The 23,900-nt window shown below is 41.3% G+C and overlaps 2 protein-coding genes across 2 annotated transcripts in view; one reads left to right on the plus strand and one right to left on the minus strand.

Moving 5' to 3' along the window:
* nr2f5 (nuclear receptor subfamily 2, group F, member 5) overlaps positions 1 to 10,820 on the plus strand; it is a 20,078-nt gene extending 9,258 nt beyond the window's left edge. The window contains exons 2-4 of the mRNA XM_010769587.1: positions 2,915 to 3,195; positions 5,122 to 5,368; positions 9,601 to 10,820. Of these exons, the coding sequence (XP_010767889.1) occupies positions 2,915 to 3,195; positions 5,122 to 5,368; positions 9,601 to 9,920 (848 nt within the window). The 3' untranslated portion in view covers positions 9,921 to 10,820. The remainder of the gene's footprint in view (positions 1 to 2,914; positions 3,196 to 5,121; positions 5,369 to 9,600) is intronic.
* An 11,326-nt stretch (positions 10,821 to 22,146) lies between these two features.
* Positions 22,147 to 23,332, minus strand: LOC104944110 (nuclear receptor subfamily 2 group F member 5-like). The gene has a single exon (XM_010769588.1). The coding sequence runs from the start codon at positions 22,531 to 22,533 to the stop codon at positions 22,147 to 22,149; it is 387 nt and encodes a 128-aa protein (XP_010767890.1). The 5' UTR covers positions 22,534 to 23,332.
* Positions 23,333 to 23,900: the final 568 nt, after the last annotated feature.

The raw sequence follows: 23,900 nt of genomic DNA on the forward strand, positions 1-23,900 counted from the left end.
TATACACACACACACACACACACACACACACACACTCTCTCTCTCTCTCTCTCTCTCTTATACGCACACACACACACACACACACACACACACACACACACATGGGGAGGCGTGATGGCGGTGGGCGGGTGGGATCGAGGGTGGGGATTGAGGGATTGGGGGAGGGAGTTGGAGGAGGGGAGACTGGTGTAAGGGGCACAAGGTTACCATGTGGGGGGAGTGGGTTGTGTGTGTGTGTGTGTGTGTGTGTGTGTGTGTGTGTGTGTGTGCGTGTGTGTGTGTGTGTGTGTGTGTGTGTGTGTGTGTATAGGGAAGTCGACATTATGTTTAAGAGTCAAAATGCACCAACCTGTTCTTGTCCATATCCCTGTCTTTCTTTCCATTTGGTCCCTGTCTGAATGTTAACACTTGGAGCAACCAGCAGCTATATTTACCCAACTTGAATCACAACTATACACACACACACACACACACACACACACACACACACACACACACACACACACACACACAGTTGAGTGTTTGCTTACTTTCTGTCACGCACCAAGCAGGCCTGTATNACACTTGGAGCAACCAGCAGCTATATTTACCCAACTTGAATCACAACTATACACACACACACACACACACACACACACACACACACACACACACACACACACACACACACACACACACACACACACACACACACACACACACACACCTTGAACCCGGGGTCAAAGACCATGTGTGTTCTTTCTCTCAGAGTCTCTCCTTCACACACACACCCACACACACACACACACACACACACACACACACACACACACACAGTTGAGTGTTTGCTTACTTTCTGTCACGCACCAAGCAGGCCTGTATCAACACTTGGGCCCTATCCCAGCATGAGTGCGGGGGAGCCCCACTTTGTTTAAAATCATTGATTGATTCAAGGTATTGATTGGCGCTTGTTCCTCTTTCCATTATTGAATCAAAGGGCCTTTGACAACGAAATATCTTAAAGCAGTAGAATTATGTATCCTTGATATTCTGTGGTTGAAGTGTTATTTGTGTTAATGCAGGATTGTTTCAAATACCCTGCTATTTTTGGGTAGATGGGCAAATAGTATCTAAAATAGAATTGTGAAATAAAATGTAATTTGCTGTTACAAAAAAAGAGGCTACTCATAATGCAGAATTGCCCATTTAAGAATATTATACATTATATAGCTGGATTATTACATTGATGCATTAAAGGTAGGGTAGGTAAGAAGGGAGAAACCAGCTCGAGTTCACTAGAATTTGAAAGTTCGCAGCTGAAAAAAATCTGACCCTTCCTTCAGACTTCCTTACAGCGCCCCAAATAAACAAAAGTTAATCATAAGCTTTGAAAGCTTTTTTATAAAGAAAGGTTTTTAGGCCTTTCTTGAAGGCGTCAGTGGTCTGTGGAGTCCTCAGGTGGTCTTGGAGGGAATTCCACAGGTGAGGAGCAGCTGCACAGAAAGCCTGATCCCCCATTGTGCGGAGTTTGGTCCTCAGGGGGCGAAGCCGATGGTTGGTTGTGGAGCGGAGGTTGCGTGTGGAGGTGTGTGATGTATTCATAGAGAGGCTAAGTAACGCCCATCTACTTCCGACCCATGGGACCTTATTTCGGAAAAATTATGTATTGAAGTCAATGGGGAGAGAAAGATTATCTTTCGATCGCGTTTGAATTGTGCCACGAATTACACATAAGATGTTTGTCAATCTTATAAAAAAATGTCCATGTAGAAACAGTCACAGTTTGTCTTAAAACTGTTGAAATATGAGACTATGAAAAATATGCAACTAGAAAGACTACAAATCCCAGAATCCCGGTCCCGCATGCTGGCTCTTACGGAACTAACTCAGTCTTTCTAGTTGCATATTTTTCATAGTCTCATATTTCAACAGTTTTAANCCCTTTAATTTCAGCCCTCTCTCCACCGCCTGCTCCCACCTGTCTCTTTATGTAAACCACCACTCTCTATCTGAAGCCTCATCTCAGGCTGTATTCAAATACATTGAACTCCACACCTCTCCTCTCTCTTCCCTCAATCGCTCTTTTTCTCACTTTTTCTCCCCCTCCACCTTATCTCACCATTTCACCCTTTTACCTAATTTTCCCCCTCACATGTCCCCCTCCTCCCCTTTGCATTCCCATGGCCTCTCTCCCCCTTATATATCTCTGTGTAACATTAGATGGAGTTATTAGTCAGACAGTGGGGATGACTGAACAGGTGTTTTCCAAATGGGCCTTTGCGCACTCGCCGCATCATCATTGCACCACAGGGGGGGGGGGGGGGGGGGGGGGGTTGGGCGTTAGTGTGCGTGTGTTTGTGTGTGTGTGTGTAGGAGAGCTTGGCCTCTGCGTGCCCTTTTCGCCTCAGGCTGAGCCATTTGCCAGTAGAGGGAGGGGAGGGGGCAGCATGTTACCGTATGTATTCATGCGAGTATGCATATGTGGGTGCATAACATGTGTAGGTGTGAAAAAGTGTTATATCTTTTCCAGCTGCTGCTTGTCATTACTTATTGATGCACTACATCCTTGGTCAGGCCACTTTCCACCGCTCCACTGAAAAGACGAGCGCTGACATATTTAGGAGTCAGAGAAATGATCCCGTCTCTACACTTTTTCGCCCCTTTGACCCCATTCTACAAACCCCCCACCCAACACATTTGACATACCCAATTTCAATCTTTCTTTTTTGTCTTTGTCTCCTTTTACTTACAGTTCTTCCTTCAGGCTTTAACGTTTTGCTACGCTTTACATTCAGATATTTTACGGTCTATTAAAAGTCTTTGTGTTTACTGAGAGGAAGACAAAACATAAACTGAGTAAAGATGTCGCCCATATTTTTCTATATTCTGATTTATGCTGAAGTGTCAATTTCATGTATTTTTTTTCTTCCATCAGCTGTACAGCGAGGACGCACATCAAACTCCCAGACCAGCCCGGGGCAGTACCTGACCAACGGCACCGACCCGTACAACGGCCAGCCGTACCTCTCCGGCTTCATCTCTCTGTTGCTGCGCGCCGAGCCTTACCCCACCTCTCGCTACGGGGCCCAGTGCATGCAGGGAAACAACCTGATGGGCATTGAGAACATCTGCGAGCTGGCGGCCAGGCTGCTCTTCAGCGCCGTGGAGTGGGCCAAGAACATCCCCTTCTTCCCCGACCTGCAGCTCATGGATCAGGTGAGAATTTACACTAAATGATCTTAACAGCAACGTTGAAGGAATTATCTAAGAGAATCAACTCACTAATGGTCATGTTATATCTAATTTGTATTAGGATTATTAAACTTATTCTGTATCTCACCCCCTCGAGCACTTTGAAAAAGATAAACAATTGATGTTTGTTTTCCTTATCTGTGAATCGACATCACTCAGTGTCACATAAACATAATTCAGTTTAGTTATTATTCACTGAAGGCAGGAACAGGTGTGGTGTCAATGGTCCTCTTGTAGATTTACACCAGCTGTAAATTCCTGGCACGGAAAGAATCGCCTGACCTATAAATATTCACGTGCACCTTGGGCAGACATAGTCATCACAAATATGTCATGCTGTAGCTGCACCATATCTTATATATATCATTAAAGTCAAGTCAAAATGTAGCATGCATCGGTCCTGTCTCAAATTGTACAAGCAGCTCGGAGCTTTATATAAAACCGTTTTGTATGATTATTTTCAATGTTCTTTCTAAACACTACACCTGACATCCACACGTGTCTTGAAACTGAACTGCTTCTATGTTAACAGTCTGTCAGTGTAGACAACATCATTTAAATGCCTTAAAGTAGAGAACTTAGCAATTAACCATCATTTAAAATCCTGCTACAAAGGTGGGTCATATATATATAGGGCTGTTGCCCTTAAAACCATTCAAATAATTCTACAGTTTTTGACATACGATCTGTAATATTCATAAATAATTCGCTCTCAGGAGCTATGCAATTTTCATTTAAATTCCCAATGCAGATTTTAGTATTATTATTTTAACCCATACAGTATAAATAAAGATTCACATGTTTACATATCAAAATACTTGTCACATCCTCTTGTAACTTTATGACCTTTTAAAACTGACAATAAACGTTTCATCACGGTTATTCATCCTTACAATCACCTTTTGACAGTTTGACACTCTGTTTTGTTTGCCTGATATGTTCATGCTTCCTTCTTCCTTCAGTTATTGAATATATAACTCGTGTGTGTATATATAATGTGCATGAATAGAGATCCTGTTGTCTGGCTAGTTAGCATTTCCTCTTTTGATAATGTGACCAAATTCTGACCTGGTTAACCTGGTTAAGATTATTAGATGTTTAGTGCTTTTCGTGTCTGGCTAGACACTTAACATTAGTGCTATGGAATTACAGTTTGACACGTGTTAATGATAGGTGGAAGTGCTGCTTGAAATATGCAAACCATGAGCACTTGCCAAACCTGCTACCGCATTTACACATCATTCCTGATAGATACATTTTGATTGATTGGATCCAATTAACAAACCCTTAGTATTTAGAATCATTATCTTGTCCCCATTACGTCCATATTTTGGATTAAATTTTTTTGCAAAATCCACTTTTTCATTTATTTTATACATCAACATGTGTCCCTTCTGTGTCAAGAGATTCTGAAAGTTTCAGGAAAAATCCTGATCCATTTATATAAAAACCTGTCTGAAAATGAGCTGATAAGATTTTGGCCACTTTATGATGTCATAAAGATTTTTTGGCTTGTGTAACCATTAGCCAATCACCAACCAAGGTAAACCCCCCCCCCCACTTTATCACCTGAATCTCCTCCTAGAGCACCATTGTGTTCTTTTTAACCAAATCTCTCTCAGAGTGGCGTGGGGAGGGGCTCCTTATTTTCATCTAAAGTAACAGACACAGAATCAGCACTTTTGAAACAGGGCTGAAACAGAGAGGATTATGGGAAGCTACAATGCATGATCTGTTTGATATTTCGAGCCAAACACTTCAGAGACATGTTTGTTTATATCTGAGACCTATAATATATTGATCAAAAATAGTATAATAGGGGACCTTTTTAAGTGCCTCAAATCCAGACCTGTCGACCGCTTCTGATTTGACCTCAATCTGATTTCCTAGGTGGCTCTTTTGCGTATGTCCTGGAGCGAGCTCTTTGTCCTGAACGCCGCCCAGTGCTCCATGCCGCTCCACGTAGCCCCTCTGTTGGCAGCGGCAGGCCTGCACGCATCGCCCATGTCAGCGGAGCGCGTGGTGGCCTTCATGGATCACATCCGGGTCTTCCAGGAGCAGGTGGAGAAGCTGAAGGCCCTGCAGGTCGACACGGCTGAATACTCCTGCCTCAAGTCCATCGTGCTCTTCACGTCTGGTGAGTTTCATTTACGCTTAATAAAAACACTGAGAGACACAGAGAAACTGCATGAAATGTCAAATGTGACGCGTCTCTGTGAAACAGGATTTTATTAGCAGTGGATGGCTCCAGAGTTGGTGATAGAAAGTTTAGAAAGGATAGGAAATCCATAACCCAAAAATGTCATGTCATTGGTATTTCTGCTTTCTAAGCTCTTAAATGTTGCACAAAAATGAGAAGAGGAAAAGAGAGAAATACATCAACAAATCTAGTTTTTTTTCTATAGCACTATCACAAATTAACATGAAACCACGTAGGAACATTTATTCAGTCATGGTAAACAGACAGTTGTAACAATTCATAATTGACTTAAGTTTGAAAGTAGAATTATTATAAGTCTGTATTTATTGTAAAATAAATCAATTACTAATCAAAAAGATAACAAATGAATTGTTGAGACTAACTTGGGTTGATTGTACCTGGTGAAGGAACTTTTAAGATGCTCTGATCTTTACTCTCTCCTTTATTGGTAAATTAGATTCTGATCAAAAATGCAACATAACGTCACGCTCTCTTGTGAGTGGCTTTACTCCTGCTCTGGCAGAAGGGAAGGAATTAGCAGGCTAGTGAGCTGACATTCATTGGCACAAAGACGTCCTGTTAATAGGTTTAATCATGCTGACAGGGACAGCTAATCACAGGGTATCAAACAACATGAAAACAGCTCACGGCGAGTTAGGGAAATTGCAGATTATTTTGCATATTTTTACATAGCCAAGGTCAAAGATTAGATAAAAAGGCATTTTGTCCATCCAAATACAACCACTGAACTCAATAAAAAATGTAAAAATACAGTATATTTATTTAAAAAGATGTTACTGGTGTAGAAATTAAGAACTTAAAAGGGAACTTCATGCTGTTACATCTCATGCAAAGGTGTTGCGTTGCTGTTGTTTGGATACATGGAAAATGCTGTTGATTCAAGCTTTAAAAAGATGTAGGCTCAAGCTAATTGATAAAAGATAAAAGTAGTGAGAATCTATAGCTTTCCAAAATGTGTGTAGATTAGGCTTTGATGCAAAAATAATTTTAAAATCCATCAGTCGTTTAACTTTATGGACTTTCAAATAACTGACATTTCTGTCTACTTTTTAAAAAGCCATTTCACGTAGATAAGTCAGTGAGTTACTAATCCATGTGTCAAAAAGCACTAATATAGCTTAATAAGACAATGAGAGATTATGGAGGTATTCATTTGTCTGTATGACTATGTCTGTAGACCATAGATAACTAAATTCCCGTCTGTGATTATACATTTGAACTTTTACTTGATGACTTAACTGCAGAAAAAGAGCTTTTTAGTGTGAAGAAATATTTCGTCCCTCTGATGAGTTGGAATCCGGTGTTACGCATGAAGCTGGCTTCAACTTTACTTAACCCGCAACTTTTTCACCTCGCTGATCCTGACCGAGGCGTGACCTCCAATGCTGCAGCAGATATTGTCTCATTGGCTCCATATGTAAATGCTTCGGCTACAGTCTTCCCACTAGTCAGTCATGGTCTTTGCCCTCCATGAATTTCACTGTAATTTGATCGCTCTCTCCTAATGTAAAGTACCGCTACTGACCCTGTGAGTAGCTGCTTCTGCATCACTTAAATCACTTTTTGGCTGTTCAAGTTAACCATAAGCTTTTACCTTTGTATTTATCCTGGAGATCCCTTCGCTTAGCCTTAATTTGATGTCTGCCCATGTAATAAACAAACATTTTGTGGGGAAGACTGATAGACAAGTACATTATACCATAACACATAGAGACTGATCCATTATTAATATACTACACACTTGCTTGTACTCCAAAATCCATGTCTTCGACCTCCTAATAAAATGGAAACGAGCAGCCTTGATCTGTAAAGTAGCTTCATTTTGACATTTATTTAAGATTCTTATATTTTTGATGATGATGGACATTTCAAACCATATTAAAACAATTCTCAGTCCGTCCTAATGACAAAGAAAATACTTTTGTGCCATAGATTTGTCTATTTATGGCTATTCGCCCCCAAAGATCATAAAAAAAGTCAGGGGTCTTGAGCCTCACACCCTTACCGTGTCACTGCAAGTGTTTCCCACTGAGCTGCAAACAGGATTAAATCAAAAATATAATGGTGTTGCATCTTGAGGAAACTCATGGCATTGTTTTCATACTGCTTACATACAAACACTGTTGAGGTTTATCCCAACAGTCACTGCACTCCAGTGCCAGCCAAAATACTGTCACTTCTGGCTTACTTCACTGAGAGATCATGCTTTGTGACCCAGGGGGAAACGGATGGTGAAGAAGCCAACACTGAGATGCCCCTCTTTGCATGGCTTGTCAGATTAACTCTGTTTGTACCTAGCGTCACTCCTCTGTATGTGGGTGTCTCTGGGTCCACCGCTCCCCTCTCCTCCTTGCTTTCATCAGCCATCCTTCATGATCCCATCTATTATTGAAACCAGTCATCCACCCCTCCTCCCCTCGCTCCCAAAACCCAACCCCAAGCCCAGCCCAGGCTCCGGGACCCCTGCCCCCACCACGGGAGTTGAATTATGTATGGTGGTTTTCAGTGAGACGAAGGATTCGCAAAAGCCACGGCCATGACCTACATAACCCCTGTAGCCCTGAGCATCCCATGTGACTAGTCTGTGTGCGGGCAGATGTACTCACATACACGTCACTAAAAACGGCAAATGTCTCACCAAAAGAAGACAATACATTTAGTGAATCGTGCAGAAAATTGAATTTAATGGAGAAAGACATGCTCACTCGCACACTAGATCGACCGGTTCATAAACCTGACTCCTGCAGACCTGGTGCGACGAGCTAACAAGCTGAGACAAACACCGATAGACTCTCACCTCCCTCTGAGTCCCTCCCTACACTTCCCCTGTTAAGCCCAGTCCTGTCAATGCACATCAGACCGTGGCATCTCAGTCCTGCCACCCTGATCCCTCACCCCCATTGACCCGGTGTGTGCCCAAGGATCAGGCAAAATAAAACGCCACTTGGCGTGTTACGTGTAAGGGCGCCCGCAGAGCTGTCGCTTCGGCACGTGATGTGGTTTCAGTCCCACAGACAGCTTTACTAATCCCAGCCAGGCAGGGACTGCTTTGTCACGCAGGACTCAAAATGGCGGCTCAGCAACAAAAAAAAAGAAGCTATTCAGTTGTCCCCCGAGTGGAGGGAAATAAAGCCGAAGTGGGGGCAATTATTCACTCAGAATGATAAGAACAGTGGCCGCTGGAAGTGAGTCGAGGTTGACACGCTCGATTTAAAAAAAATGACGTCAATCAAATGTTTTGTTGTATGGAACCCAGCAGGGTTTAAACAGGGGGCAGATCAAAGTGTGAGATGACAAAGGGGACCTACGATGCAAGGTGACAGGTTAAAACCTACGGGCCAGCGCTTTCAGACCGAAAGAACGCTCTTGAGGAGAAATTGCCCTCATCGAAATCCTGTCCTCCACATGAGGGTTCACTCAGGGGGCAGAGTCAGAGAGCACTCCCCCTGAACGTACAGTATGTGGCATAGTACAGTGAAATGTGTCTTTGTTTTGAGTTCACACATCGTGACCTCTTTTGCTAAATCCCCCGTGCTCTCCCCTGCACACAGAGGGTGCGAAAAGTATCGCGCAGTGTTACAAACTCTATCGGTTGTTTGAGACTCTTGTCAAGGCGGGGGCCATCGAGAGGAGGTGTGAGGAGGCGGGAGGCAGAACATGACCTCCAGCTGCGGGGAATGGGACTCTGTAGTGTGCTGTGAACACAGACCACAGGGGTGTATCAGATACGCATCTCTGCAGTGACAACCGGAATTTTCTCAAGTTTGAGAAATATTTCTCTGCCTTGAGGAATTTAAACTGAAAACAAAACAAAATATGTGAGCTCTTTATTACATTTGATTACCCCTCTGTTTCAGCATTTATCTCATATAATCAACACATTTAAAATCAGTGTCAGGTCAAGACTTCAAATTGAGCCTCCCAGTTATATTACACAACTAGTTAAATCAAAATAAAATGTTCACAAATTCAAGCCTCAGTTACAGACTACGGATGTCAACTTGAAAACGTGGTTGTTATAAGGAACAAATTAAATGTCACACCTGGTCATTAGGAGTTTTGGATTTGATGTGTTTTTATTGCAGGGTGATTCAGACACTATAAGGACTCTGTTTCATAACTGTTTTTATTCTCTTCCTTCCCTCTAGATGCAATGGGGCTGTCAGATGTTACGCATGTAGAGAGCATCCAGGAAAAGTCCCAGTGTGCCCTGGAGGAGTATGTAAGGAACCAGTACCCGAGCCAGCCGAACCGCTTCGGACGCCTCCTCCTCCGCCTGCCCTCCCTGCGCATCGTCTCTTCTCCGGTCATCGAGCAGCTGTTTTTCGTCCGCCTGGTTGGCAAGACACCCATCGAGACGCTGCTCCGCGACATGCTGCTCTCAGGCTCCAGCTACAACTGGCCGTACATGCCCACCGTGCAGCGCGACCGGCCCATCTCCCTCCACTACAACGAGAACGGGCCCTGAGGAGGACGGACAGGAAAAGCTGCGGGAGAAATCAGGCTGAACGTCCATCAAACTGGTCATCCATCCATCCATCCATCCAATCTCCGCGTTCAACTTCCTCTCCCAGCTTCTCCCTCACCATTCCGCTTAAAAAACCCAGACTGACGATACCATCCGTTTCCCGGTTCCTCAAGCCAGCCAATCATTCATGGCGATTGCAGAGACTTGACGGCCCGTCAGCCAACAGTGCAGGCTACATTTGAGATGTGGCACGAGATGGACAAGTTGGTAGAACGGGTTATTGCGCAGTTCAATAGCAGGTCTGATGGACTCACTTCAGATGTCACTTGTCTCAAACCCCATGAGAAAAGGGGGTAGCAAAAGACAACATATTTGCTTTGCTGTTGGTGCCTCAGTACGGTGAATACTGAGTAAGCGCTTTGCCAATGGGACTCTACAACCAAGAGCACAAGGCCTATGTATATTCACACATTTTTAAAAAGAAAGCCCGAAGCCATTAAAAAAAAAAAAAGACAAATGCCAAAATGTCTTGGACTTTTGCAGAGGACATGTTTTATTGTGTGTTTGTATTAGCACTGTTAATATGGAGAGAAAACTCATGATTGTGTCCATATGTACAGTATATCGTTGATTCATAGGCATCTAGCATATTAGAGTTCAATGGGAAAAGCTCAGGTTCAAAGGGTGGGTAGAAAGACATGCCAATATCAGTACAAAAACTAAAAGACAAACACAGTAAACATTTACACTTATCAGCAGCCTTTGCCAAAGCTGACAATGCATATTGTTTGCATTTTTTTGTGATAGTGTTGGTGATGAAAATTGAATTTTTTGTTTGTTTATAATTCGACGATATAATTGTTTTGGGTCTCAGTGGGAAAGAAGGTGTTTGTAAAAAAATATATATATACAAATTAAAGCTTATAGGCACTTGCATAGTCAGAACCAACACTTATTCACTCATGTAAACAGCACTGGTAGATTCTTGCTACCCATTCGATTGATCTACCTTTTTTCATAATTCAAAAGGCCTACTAAAACTCCTCACATGTTGTTATCACAGGAGGGACACAACTTATCCTCATTGTTTTATTTTCATGATTGTCAATGGTGGTCCTTGGGGGGGAGCATTTTACAAAACTAAACTAGCTGTACTTGCCTTAGAACAAAGATTTTGTCACTGAGCATTTATCTTATGACTGTGCCATAATCTCTCGTTACCTGTTATAACAGGTATTATGTCCTGTCAGGGGAGGAAATGAACTCACATGATGTACAAATTGATCAATGTGCACATTAAGTCATAGCAAAGTGATGCAAAATGCAGATATTTTTGAATGCATCAATAGAGAGAGAAGATAATTCTGCTTTAATATCATCAGCACTTTGATTTTTCAGGCCTCATGCGAGTTCTTTTCCTCTTCTTGATGAAATTGTCATGTAGGGAAAAAACCCTCGTCTCATGTCATTTGAGCTTATCGTAACGATACCGTAGAGAACCGTATCACTAACCTCTGAAAACCTCAGTCTATGTTACAATATTATCCCAGTTGGACTTATGACTGTGACTTAGCTTAGGACTATTTTACGTTTTTTTTTTTCTCTTCCCTTTGGTGGAAGCAAGTTTGTTTTGACAACCTGTCTCACATTTCCAACATGACACTGTGGTATCAACTTTGGCATTGGAAAAGCCATCTGGGACCTGAGAAAGCTATCTGTTGATCAATGAATTCACAGAAAGTTTGTTTTTATCTGCTCTACTTTTGTTTGGAAATATGGATTATCCAATAATTGAAATAAAAATCTGTTGTTCACAGAACGTTTTCTGTTGTCTTTCACTGTCATAAATGATTAAAACAGTGCAAAAATATGTTCAAACCAGCACATACAATTAGTACTTTAGCCTGGTCTGAGATTGTTTGTTTAGTGCCTAAGTGCACATCTGAGTCGTATTTATCTTGTCCTCTGAAGTTTTTCTGTTCACAGGTGTAACTTTAAATCAAACAACCAGATATTTTCTAATTCAGATGTTCATATGTACTGATGATTCAAGAGTTTCATTACCACACAAACCAAGGAAGTTTCCCAACTGGGAGTCTTGTTACATTATCTATTAGCTATGAAAAGATTCATGTCGAGGGAGGTGACAGTCTGCATTCAGTTCACACTCTGTAGGAGATCAATGTTAATTGTAAAAAAAGAAGAAGCATTGCAAAAATGTCAGACATCATATTATTATAGGTTTGGGTAAAGATTACCATGGCGTAGTAAAAAAAAAGTAACATCTACATTACAAGGTTAATTTATTCCTTAAATTACAAAACAGGGATGCACGGAAATGTAAGTTATATTTATATATATATATACACACACACACACACACACACACACACACACACACACACGCACACACACACACACACACACACACACACACACACACACACACACACACACATAAATACAAATACAAAATATAATTAATAAAATAAAACAATATAAGTGAAATACACTAACTAACTTGTACACCAATCCTATATGCCTAGATAGANGGGGGGGGGTTCGGAAAATGCTTTTCAACTCCGCATCACCTGTCACCTCACACGCAGCAGCTGTGTCAATTGAACACACCGGCTGAAAAACGAGAGGTCAACTCACAACGAGCGTTATAAAAAGGCCTTTAATTCTAGCCTGTCCTCTGAGCAGAAAAAATACCTCTGTACAAAAAGGTGTTGACCTCAAACTACCAGTTTTCCCTGTGAACTTGTGTCAGCCTGTGTGTTCCCGGACAAGAATGTGGTCTCCTTGAGCAAACAGGGCTGCGCGGAGATATGAAGAGGTGTTGCCTGTCACAAAGATGTTTTTGTACAATGGGACATTCCTTGTCACTCGCTCTCCCGCAGCTCTCGTCTCGCTTTGCAAAGGAAGGCTGTCAGATTAGCCGCACGTGTCTGTCTTTGCAGGATTTCACAAACAAAAGAATATGTAACACTGCCTTGAGTAGCAGGGGGGGAATGTAGTACGAGTGTAAGGCTTTACCAAAGTCGAGCTGATGAGATATGTCTCCAGTCACTCTGAGGTGCATCCCACAGTGTTCACTCAACAAGTGCTCTTAATCAAGCAGCAAATAAAAACGTTTTCTTCCACCGTCAATGAAGAATCCCAAAGAAAGGAAAACATGTTTGATTAAATATTAGCAATTCTATATCAAAATAGTTAGACTTTAGCAAAAACGCACGTGTTTTTGAAGTACTGAGTCTAGGACTTGATGAAAAGGGATTCCCTGAACTTCTCCCTACAAAGACTTTGTCGTTCTGAATTACTAAAATTATATTTCGTCCTTTGCTTACAAGGGACAACAGTCACAACTCCTCAGGCCTCTGGAGGGCTTTGGGTTGAACATTGACATTTCGGGGCAAATGCTAAAGGGACCAATTCTGTTGTTGTTCCCTAAGAGGACTACCTCTGCGGGCTCTTCCCTTATTCTCTTAATCTGAGTCAGAGCACTCCTATGACCTAAAAATCTCCTACAAAAAAATCTCATCATGCCAAACATTTATGTCCCTCACTTAAATTCTTCAAAATGAAATAACGCATCAAAACTCCCACGACCTGTTGGGACCCGGCTTCCTCTCATGTGTCTGCTACGTGAATTCATAGCTATTAATCTGCTTTCATATTGATTAGTGGTTAATCCTGCAGATGGTGGCGAATCTACTTGATCCACTTGACTTTTCAAAAGCCTCATTGTGGAGGTCACTCGTGGCTGAGGGGCAGAGCACTTGAGTAGCTCTGACTCAGACACATAAGTCTCTGTTTTTCCTCGCCTACAGCCGGCTGGATGACACGAAAGAGCAGAGAGGAGAGAAAAGGGAGAGAGGGGAGATTTTTGGAAAGGTCTAAATTAATAGAGGAAGACAGACAAGTGTAGAGACAGAGAGATGTCGTGTCTTGGCAAAGAGCAGGGCAGAGAGAGAGAGCCACAGAGACAGAAATGACATTACGGAGGAACAGATGCCTGAGGATAAGACAAAAAGGAAAGCAGGGTCAGAGATAGAGAATAAAGGAGGGGGGGGTATAAAGTCACATTTGGGTGTCTGCCATAAGCTGTTTCCTGCTTTTTTAATTAGTGTGCACTGTGGTTTAGCTTGATTTAATTTGTCATCAGAAAACAAGAGGAGGAGAAAGCTTGAACTGCTCGAGGGATAATTTGGATTGTTTGAAGTGGGGTTGTGAAGTCACTGTATTACCTAGAGTAGGAAAGAAATTTGCAACATAGAAACTATAATAGTTTCACCGTATCTTGCCATATAGCTCTTCCAAAAGCTGGCAGAAAAGTGTGATTTTACTAAACACAGGAGTTGCTGCCTGGATCGGTTCGTTTATAAGTTTGTTTATTTGATTTTGGTGAACCTAAAGTATCAAAATCACACAAAAACATGAGTTAGCAGTAGACCAGAAACTCCCATGGTCTGCAGGGTAAAGTGGGAAAAATGTGCTAAAATGAGCAAACATTTGACCTGGTATTGATTTAGTTATTGAAGCTTTCTTCAAACTGGGGGCGGGTTGACTGCCATCGACTGTAAGTAACACACCAAATTGAGGGCAGACAAAGCCCAGCAAATCCCTAAAACCCAAAACAAAGCAGCATCACGTGTACAAAGGAGGGTTATAAAATGAGGGCAGGAGAATGAGATAGATGAGGAGAGATGCACGCCCATGGGACATTTCAGCTGCGACTTTTAAAATGCCACTTCAGCAAATGGCAGCTGGCAGAGTGCACAGTTCGCTGCCTGCCTGCCCTGGATTAGCCTCTGGGTCAGACTGTTCGTGGAATTACAGCAGCTAAATACAATTAAGGCCTATCAACATTTGGACTAAAAGGTCGCAGTGCCGGGGAAACACAGACGCATTATAGATTGGGCTCTGTCTGACGGTTGCATTTAATAAGTAGGTTTTCCATTTCCAAAGCTCCCATTGGCCAGCGAAAATAAACACATTTTCCTGGATGAACCTGGAATCACAGCTTGCCACACCTCATTTCTGACTATGCATGTCTGTTTATGTATTTGAGAGAGGTTTACAACATTATACATTTTTTCAAACCAAATTACAAAACATGTGTTCGTAAAGCTATAAAGTAGATTTATCAACTGAAAAAAAGATTTGGAAAGTAAAATATATATTTGTTTAATATGCTTCAGTGCCTATATGTGTCACACTGCACCAGCCTGTGTAAATGCACATAGGTGTGATATGGATCAAAGGGCTGTGTGTGATGTGACACCAAGGTAATATCCCTGTGACTCTCCTAGTTTTTATTTTGGCTCTGAACTCTGACCTGCAGGTCACTGCTCTGCTGCAGGGCAAAGCTCCCACAGAGACTCAGATAGGAGGCAGAGGGGAGCTAATGTGTAAACCAAGAGAGAGTAAGAGATAAAGGGGCAAACAAGGTGAAGTAAGGGAGCCGTAAAAACAAGCAAATATTTGTCTGAATACCTGATCTATTAAGTTCTCACAATATGTCAATCAAACATTGGGATGCCCATTGGGGTTGACTTACACTGCTCTAGGGGTCACTGCACTGTTAACAGGATTCAATAGTTTCTTTGAAAGGGTTTTTATATGTACAGATACTGTGAACTGTGCTTTCACACAGTCTGGTGAGTCCATGGTTCACAGCATTAGCCCCAAACTATTGTGTAAGTGAGCGTTCTTCTCTGTTTGGTTTAAAGAGACATTTTGTACTGCCAGAACTTTTTTGTGTATACAAATCAACCAAACACTAGTTGTGTTCAGCTGCATTTTAAAACTGTTTTCTGGCAAAGCTGACATGGATAACATGGATGACACGACAACTGGACAGAGTTTTTTGGTGTATTCAAGCTCATAGTTAAGGTTTTTCAGCCAATAAACCTTACTGTTGGGATTAACTCTCACTACTCTTTCAAAAAGCTCTTTAAACTCACCGTACACGACCTGCTCAGAACTAACAAACAGAATGACAAAAAGTTAGTACCTTGCTGTTAAACATACTGGAGCATTTAGAAACAAAAGAGCCAGATCATTTCCCTCAGGAGTTGATGGAAAGCAAAAGCGGTATGTGTAAATAAGTAACTGTTCTCAAACAAGACCCCATATCAATTTCTTAAAGAGATAATATGTCAGTGTTGTGTTTACATCTCATTTCCGCTGCCCCCAAGTGTTACAAATAAAATCAATTATAGAGGCTTATCAGCTACAATGTGTGTACAAATAGTTGCATCCCATAAGGAAACACACCATTATAAAAAATATTTGGATATGTGTTATCATAAAAGTGTTGCTCATAAAAACTTTACTCTAAACAAAACCCTTCCAACGATCTAACTGCACACTGAAAGACGTCTGACTCAGTTGTGTGTTGAACATGAAATAGCAGCGATGCAACGTGAGAGACAACACAACGTGAGTGCAGGAAAACCGGAGGCAGTGCAGGAAGAGAGGGAGAACAGTGACGCAGACAGAGAGAGACAGACAGAGAGAGACATGGAGGGCAGAGAGAGACATGGAGGGCAGAGGAGGTTGCTTGAGGACGTCTGGTTGCTTTGCTGTGTGTGGAAGAAGTTGACTCAGTCTCTCTCTTAGCCTTTGATGAGGCAGTTCTTAAATTAATTAGTAAACCAAATTCAGCCTGTGTGACTCTGATTCACCCTATCCCTATATTTACACTTCCATACACCCCCTACTCTTTCTTTAACACAATGTGGGCCACAGCAGGTTATACGTTTATGCATTTTTTAGTGGGTTAAGTCATTGCATAAGACATGCCTCTCTTAGAAAGACTGGCTTTTGTTATTTCTCATACAGTAAACTAGAGGATATTTTTAAAGCTTTGAAATCAAATGTTGGGGTTAAGAATAAGTTAAGATGAAGGCCATTGGAAGGGCCATTTACTTAATTATTTATCGTAAAAGTAACCATAAAAGGTCAAATTGAGATATAATATCTCAAAGTATAATAATAATAATAATAATAATAATAATAATAATAATGTAATGATCTCCCTGTGGTCAGTGAGGTGCCTCCTATAAGAAGAAAACAAATGGCCACTATCCAATACAAATGCCAAATTAATTATATTAATCCAAATAGGAAAATGTATTGGTGCATTCTGACTTTTTTAAAATCTATTTCTGTCCTCACTGCTGCTGCACTCCCACTCACTGAGCATACATAAGATCCTCAACTAAAAACCTAAATTATAAATGCGCAGTTTCTCCCACAGCGCTATACTAGAGAATGAATGTCCGCCAGACTGAAGCAGAAACCTTGAGGAAATGAAATGTTTCGGACCAATTCTTTGCCTCTTTCTCAAGTGTGTGTGTCATTACAAGTGACCCGAGTGACACACAAAAACAGGTTGAGCTACTTAAGTCTCAAGCAAAACAGTCCAGAGTCAGTTTAGTGATTGGCTGAATGCACCTGAGAGGGTCACATTACTCTAGTCACATTAGTGATACAGAAGGAGGCATAAGCTTAAAAGGGAAGAGGTCATTATGTGTTATATTGCAACGAGAAGCTTTTTCACCTTGATGTGACCAAAAGCATTAAAAACAGCATCACTCATCCATTATTCAATATTGAAGTTAGCCTTGGAGATAACGCCACAGGCTTCAGTGTGTCACTTTAAATGGAGGCTGCAGTAGTGAGCGATTTTGTGAATGGGAGTCATTTTCCTCTGAGAGGCCTCTGATAATGACTTTGAGTATGGTGACAGGGGTTAAGTATTTGAATTTGTCAATCGCTAAATGACAGATATGTAAAGGCTTACACAGCCAAAGGAGGCTGCAGTGTTTTGGTGTTAAATGGCCCACTGTGGAGGATATGGATTAGTCAATACACGCTGCCAGTTAGACTTTAGTGGAGTATTTACTCACTGCAGAGGCCCCGTCGTGTTCACACATTTGGACTTTGACATGATCTCGTCTGTTATCAATGTTTTAGTTTGGGTTGACCTATATTTTTTCGCTGCAGCTGTTGTTTCGTCAGAGTGGGTCAGAGGAGACAGCAGTGAATGTTTATCTGGGTTAGGCTTTGATACAAATGGATGATTAAGTTATTCACTATGACTATAACGTGTTGTGTCTGCAGGTATTTGGTGTTCTCATTGCTGTGCTCTGACTCTAGCAGGAACAGAAAACAAAGATGTTATCAGATTAAACATCCAGTAGACATTTTTAGCAGGATTACAATTATACCATTTAAAAAATATATACAATAGACTAATAGACACATGTATATGCGCCGCACATGTTACAGCACTTTATAACTCACACAATAGACTCTAAGATAATAAAATACTTTTACTGGGAGCAAATGTTGCCATCATTTGGGTGTTTAAGAAGGGAAAGGAGATCAAGCCCATAGTAGACTGCAGGTCATGCCTTCCAGAAAATACTGTCATCATCCAAGGACTCGACATCTTATTTGAGAACATTAGCTTCAAGAAATACACTGAGCAGTAGACACATTTGTGAGGCTACAAAATGTAGTTTCCCCATTTTAATTTCTGAACATTATTCAGTTGTGTTTTAAGTTTAAATAAAAGTAAATGTATAGGTATTTATTTTCTCTGGACGCTTGAAAATTGGGGTAATCCAAACGAAAAGTAATCATATGTTACTTTGATATTTGACACTTGAATAAGGCTACTGTGTACATGTTTGAAAAGGTAAAAAAGAAAGAAAACATGTATTAAAGACCCACAACAAGATACGATGATAATTGCATGCATTAATCACAGTGATAAACACAAGTGACTTTCTGTCAGTGAAGTCACCTTGTCCTTGCTTCAAAATTAAAACATTCACTCCAGCTCAAAGGAGCTGTCATGCTGATTCTCTTTGCCTCCCCGCTTCCTATTCAACCTAGAAACTGTGCCGACAGAGAAACAAGACAAGGTTCAGTGTAGCTGTGTGACTGAGACAATGACACTAATGCTGCCAATGTTTGATTCCCACTGAGGCCAGCGCGGAAATGTTTGCTGCCATGGTGCTGAAAGGTGCTCTGGATAAAACGTCTCCAACAAATGATATTATGTTCTACACAGCAGTCTGCAGAAAGAGGTTAAATGTCTTCCTTTGGGGTAAAAAACAGAAACACTCACTTGAAAGTGAGGAACTTCTATATCGGACAAAGTCCAGTCATGAAACTTTTAGCACGTCTTCCCAGGAAACTAAATATTAATTCAGTCTAAACAGAGAACTCATGTAGCAGGGTGAGTGATCTCAAACCATGCTGTCATTTTGAATAACCAGTATCAAACTTGTTTTTGGTGATCAGGGTTCTGCTACGTAAAAAGCAATGTAAATAAAACCAGTCACCACATTTAAATTGTTCTAAATATATCCCATAACCTCTCCTATTCACCAGAACTTTCCCCTCAGACTTTTTATACTCCGTCCGGATGTGACGCACATTGTGACCCATATGCTCTGAAACTAAGTAAAAAGGGTTTTAAATGATTCATAACATGTCAAACTCCTTCAGCTCAGCAAACATGCATTTTCGCTTGTGAGTTTCTGCTTTATTTCAAATCTTTCCAAGAATTTTGCATATTGCTGGAAATGTAAAAACGGAAATATCAAATGCATTTTGCACCCGGGAACATATGTGCATAAACACTGCGTTCCCTTGACAACCTTAGCTGAACCCGTTGAATAATGCAGATGAAACATAACTTATGTAAGACCTCGGGGGGGACGAGGACAGTCTGGACACTTTTCAGTTGACACCCTCAATCTTTGGATTCTAGGATGCAGCAGTGTTTAATTTAATGTAGATGTTACCATGAAACAAAGATGCCAGGATATTGTTTCCAATACTTGTTGCATATTTATGTTTACACAAATATTCAAAATGTGTTTGAGTAGTTATTTTTCCTTCATTCAAACAATGGGAGCCATTATTAAATAACTAAAGGATCTGTGATTTACTTAATTCACGCACAATTTGAGTAAGATTATTTCTTAGCTTCTCGTTGAACACAAAATAACTATTTATAATAACAAATTCAGTTTTTTAAAATTTGACAGACGGTTAATGTATCCTAAAAAAAATTCATACAAGTAGATAAATGAATGCTGATAAACAGAATTCAGCCTAAAAATAGGACTTTAAGGACACAGTTTAATCCTGTTGACCTCGAATGCACCAACAGATGAGCTCAGCCAATGAGAGACCTGCTCTACATTTGAGCCTTTTGCCCCAACTAAAACAGAGCACTGCAGAAAGACATACAACGCGGATAATGAGTTTTAAAGCCTCAATATTTAAAAAAAAAAATTATTGCATGGACAAATATAAAAAGTATTGATTAGTTCTATCCTTAAACTGATTTTATTTTTAAAACTGAAGTTACAACTAGTTTTTCTAAACGTATTTAAAGTCACTGAAATAGTGTATGGGTGAATACTTATTTGGGTGCATCAAAGCATTGTAATGTTATCTCATCTGAACAGAATGCTTTTCCCTTTCATGCGTCTCTTAAGGCAAATAAGATATCTTAAATCTCATGAGCAACATGCAGTTTTTTAAGGCTGAAAGCTCAGCATTGTTAAAAATGAAAGATGCGTGAAAAATAACTTTTCATATATGCAATTGATTGTGTATCTATTTATTTCCAAGATACGAAATAGGCGAGTTGATTTGCAAAAATAAAAACACCGATAGATTACGCCTGTTTAAACTTTAGAATGTATCTTTGTATTTCGGGTCTCAATGACACACTGAATGAGACGTTTTCTGCAGCGAGGCACGCGATATATATACGGGTTCATTCAGAAGAAAGAAGCACGACCGTCAGTGTGGCTTGGGGGTATTTTACAGGAGATAAGACTGGTTGTAGTGCACACACACACACACACACAGCCTGAGATGCGTAGCAGAGAGCGGGAACCCTTGAGGGATCATCTCATCTCAGGCTGTAAGGAACACAGGCAGAGAACAAAGAGCGGCAGGGCGAGTGTGAGACACTATCTGTCCTTCATCAATCCCCTGCCGAAGTGTCCTTGAGCAAGATTGCTCACCGAGATGCTGCTGCTGACCTTATACTGTCCTCTTAGAGGGGAAATTAACGGGGTGCTGTGTGATATCTTCATTAAAGAGTGGGTAAATTACACTTTTTTTGCACATACAAAATGGTTAAAGCATTATTGCCCTTTAACACCTGTGTTAGAGTGGCGGTTTGTAAGCTGCTGTTGGCTATTTTCATTGATTTCGCGAATTTTTTTTAAATGTAATATTTCTACCAAAATGTTTCTACTTAATGATGTCTAGAGTTAAGTGTTTTAAGGTGAATTATAAACCCAAAAATAGAACCCATCAGTAAAGCTGCAAACAGATGTTTAGAGAAATACACGTGGTTCCATTTGTTGAAAACATTTTTTAAATATGCACCATCCCATCTCCCATGAATGGGACGGCGCTGCTGAAGGATAATTAATAAGGGAAGCGCTGTCCTCCACCAACACGTCTCCACTGCTCCCTTTTGGCACTAACTGACCCGTTGTTAATCCAACACAATACAACAAATGTAGCGGCATCCTCTTGCGGCTCTGGGTGTCGGTGAACAAACAGCATAATTAAAACAGGGGGACAAAAGAGGGATTTCACACAGAACACAGCGCACCACGGTGAATGGTTTAGATTTGGTAAATGAATGTGAAATAAGCATTGTGTATGCCGCAGGTGGTGAGTGATTATTCACTCCGAATAACAACAGTGGATATAAACTGTGTAGCACATTGGAACAACAGGCTTCCCAGAGCGTATTTTACGCACATATCCCAATGCCACTTTTTCAGTTTGAAAAGTGAGAGGGCAAATTAAGTGTCAGGTTTGATCTCAAATGTGAAATGAAAAAAATCTGTCAATGTGGTAAAACAAGGGCTTCCAAACAGTTTGTGTTAGTTTTAACATTTTCTAAAATGCTATACATGAGATGATCTAAAGTTTTAGACTTTGTGGCAAATATGTTGTTTTTAAACCAAATCAATAGATGTGAAACAGCACTCAGAGCTACGCCTGTTTAAATAATTAACTTGTTTTTAAAACAGTAACATATTTTATGGCTGACTTGCAAACTTAATGTCCTGTTAAGATTTATATTTTACAGTGATCAACATTACGCACAACTTCAAACACAGAAATATAATAAGTAAATGCATGCCTCACTTGACCACCTTCACACACCTATAGTCTTACCCTCTCTTCTCATGCCGACCTTCAGGCACTTCTTCAGGCGGCAGTACTGGCACTGGTTCCGGTGGTGCTGGTCGATGGGACAGTCTCGGTTCCCCCGGCAGGTGTACGAGAGGTTCCGCCTCACCGAGCGCTTAAAGAAGCTTTTGCATCCCTCGCAGGTGAACTGACCGTAATGCTTCCCACTGGACTTGTCTCCGCACACCATGCAGTCCACGTTGGGGATTTTGTCCCCGGAAAGTGTGTCAGTCCCCGGGGTGGAACCGTTGGGGGTCCCCGGTGCACCGCCGGGCTCCTGGCTGCATATCTGGAGCTGAGACCCCGGATCTGCAGAAATGTTCTCTGGCCACTGGTTTACTACCATTGCCATGCTATCCCCAAACACTTTGCTCTTTGTTTAAATCACAGAAGGAGAGACTGAGATCCTGCTGACGTCTTGGGAGAGAAAAAAACGAGGAAGGGCGAACAGGCGCTTCCCACTTCCTCCAGAGGTCAATCTGAGCTTATTGAGCGTATTTATTTAAATGGTTTATCGGAATTACTGAGTTCTTCCCGTAAACATCTAATCAAAGTTCACAGCAACAGCGAGGTATCAACATGATCGATGCATAAGAGCGTAGCCTACAACTCCCGGGGCTCCTCGCTGCGCAGCAATCCATAAACACGTTGTTGGTTCTTCAGAGTGCAACCTCTCGGAAAACCCAGTCCATACAATCAGCGTGTCGGCTGTAAAAACAAAATCTTATCTTACTTCTTCTCCGCTTATATAACTTGAAACACCGGGGAATGTTAACAGACAGCAATGTTTCCCCTCCAGTCGCCCGAGTCTGTCCTCCGATCAATAGCGTTCTGCGTTTGGATTCACGCAACTGAAGATCTTACACCAAGACTAACCGCGTTTCATGGTGTTTAGAGATTTATTTAGTCCCAGCAAGCTCTTGGAGACAATATGACTCGCAGAAGGCAATCCCTGCTCCTCTTGTTCTTTCGCGCCGCAGTGGGGTTTTTGAAGAGCGATGTCTGATCTTTATTTACCCAACAGACAGCCCAGATATCCTCGGTGATCGTCCGTGTGGTAGAACAGCTTTAACAGGCAGACACTTTACGCGCACACCAGTGTTTGCCGCTCGAGTGTATCCCATCAGCTTTCGACTGTCCGTCCAATCTCAGAGAGGCAAAGCTACAATTTGGGGGAAAGTGTCACTAGCAGGCTGCCTCGTACGGCTGCCCCCCTGGCGGCGCTCCATATTAGGTCATACGTACCATATAAGGAAGTGTCCCCTCCCCTCAGCGGGAGAGGTGAGACATAAAAAGGTCTGCAGTGATTGGCCACAAAAGTCTGTTAAAAAAGTAAGGAGCGTCTCTGATTGGACGGCAGTCGATTAGGATGGGTTTGACTGACAGGCGCGGTTGTTGTGATACAAGTACTTTAAAGTGTCCCATTGAAAATACTATGTACTGCATCTTGTTTGTTTAGAGGTGCAATAAACATGTTGTTAGTTTGTAATTTAAATACGTTTGTAAAGTTAAATAAGCTATGGGAACTATTCGTGCTGCGTATGTGTTCTACTTTACTTGTTTTAATCGTTATATTTTTTTCAAAGGATAATAATGTATACTTATAATAAAGGGAGAAGGGATTCAAAGTTCCTCTCCACTCATGTGTTTTGCTATTTAATTACATATTTTACCTTCACTTTGCAGGGGGGCAAAGACTGGAAAGTGTCTCTGTCCTTA

This window comes from Notothenia coriiceps, unplaced genomic scaffold, assembly GCF_000735185.1.
Source record: "Notothenia coriiceps isolate Sejong01 unplaced genomic scaffold, NC01 NC01_scaffold00007524, whole genome shotgun sequence".
In the NCBI taxonomy this organism is placed as follows: Eukaryota; Metazoa; Chordata; class Actinopteri; order Perciformes; family Nototheniidae; genus Notothenia; species Notothenia coriiceps.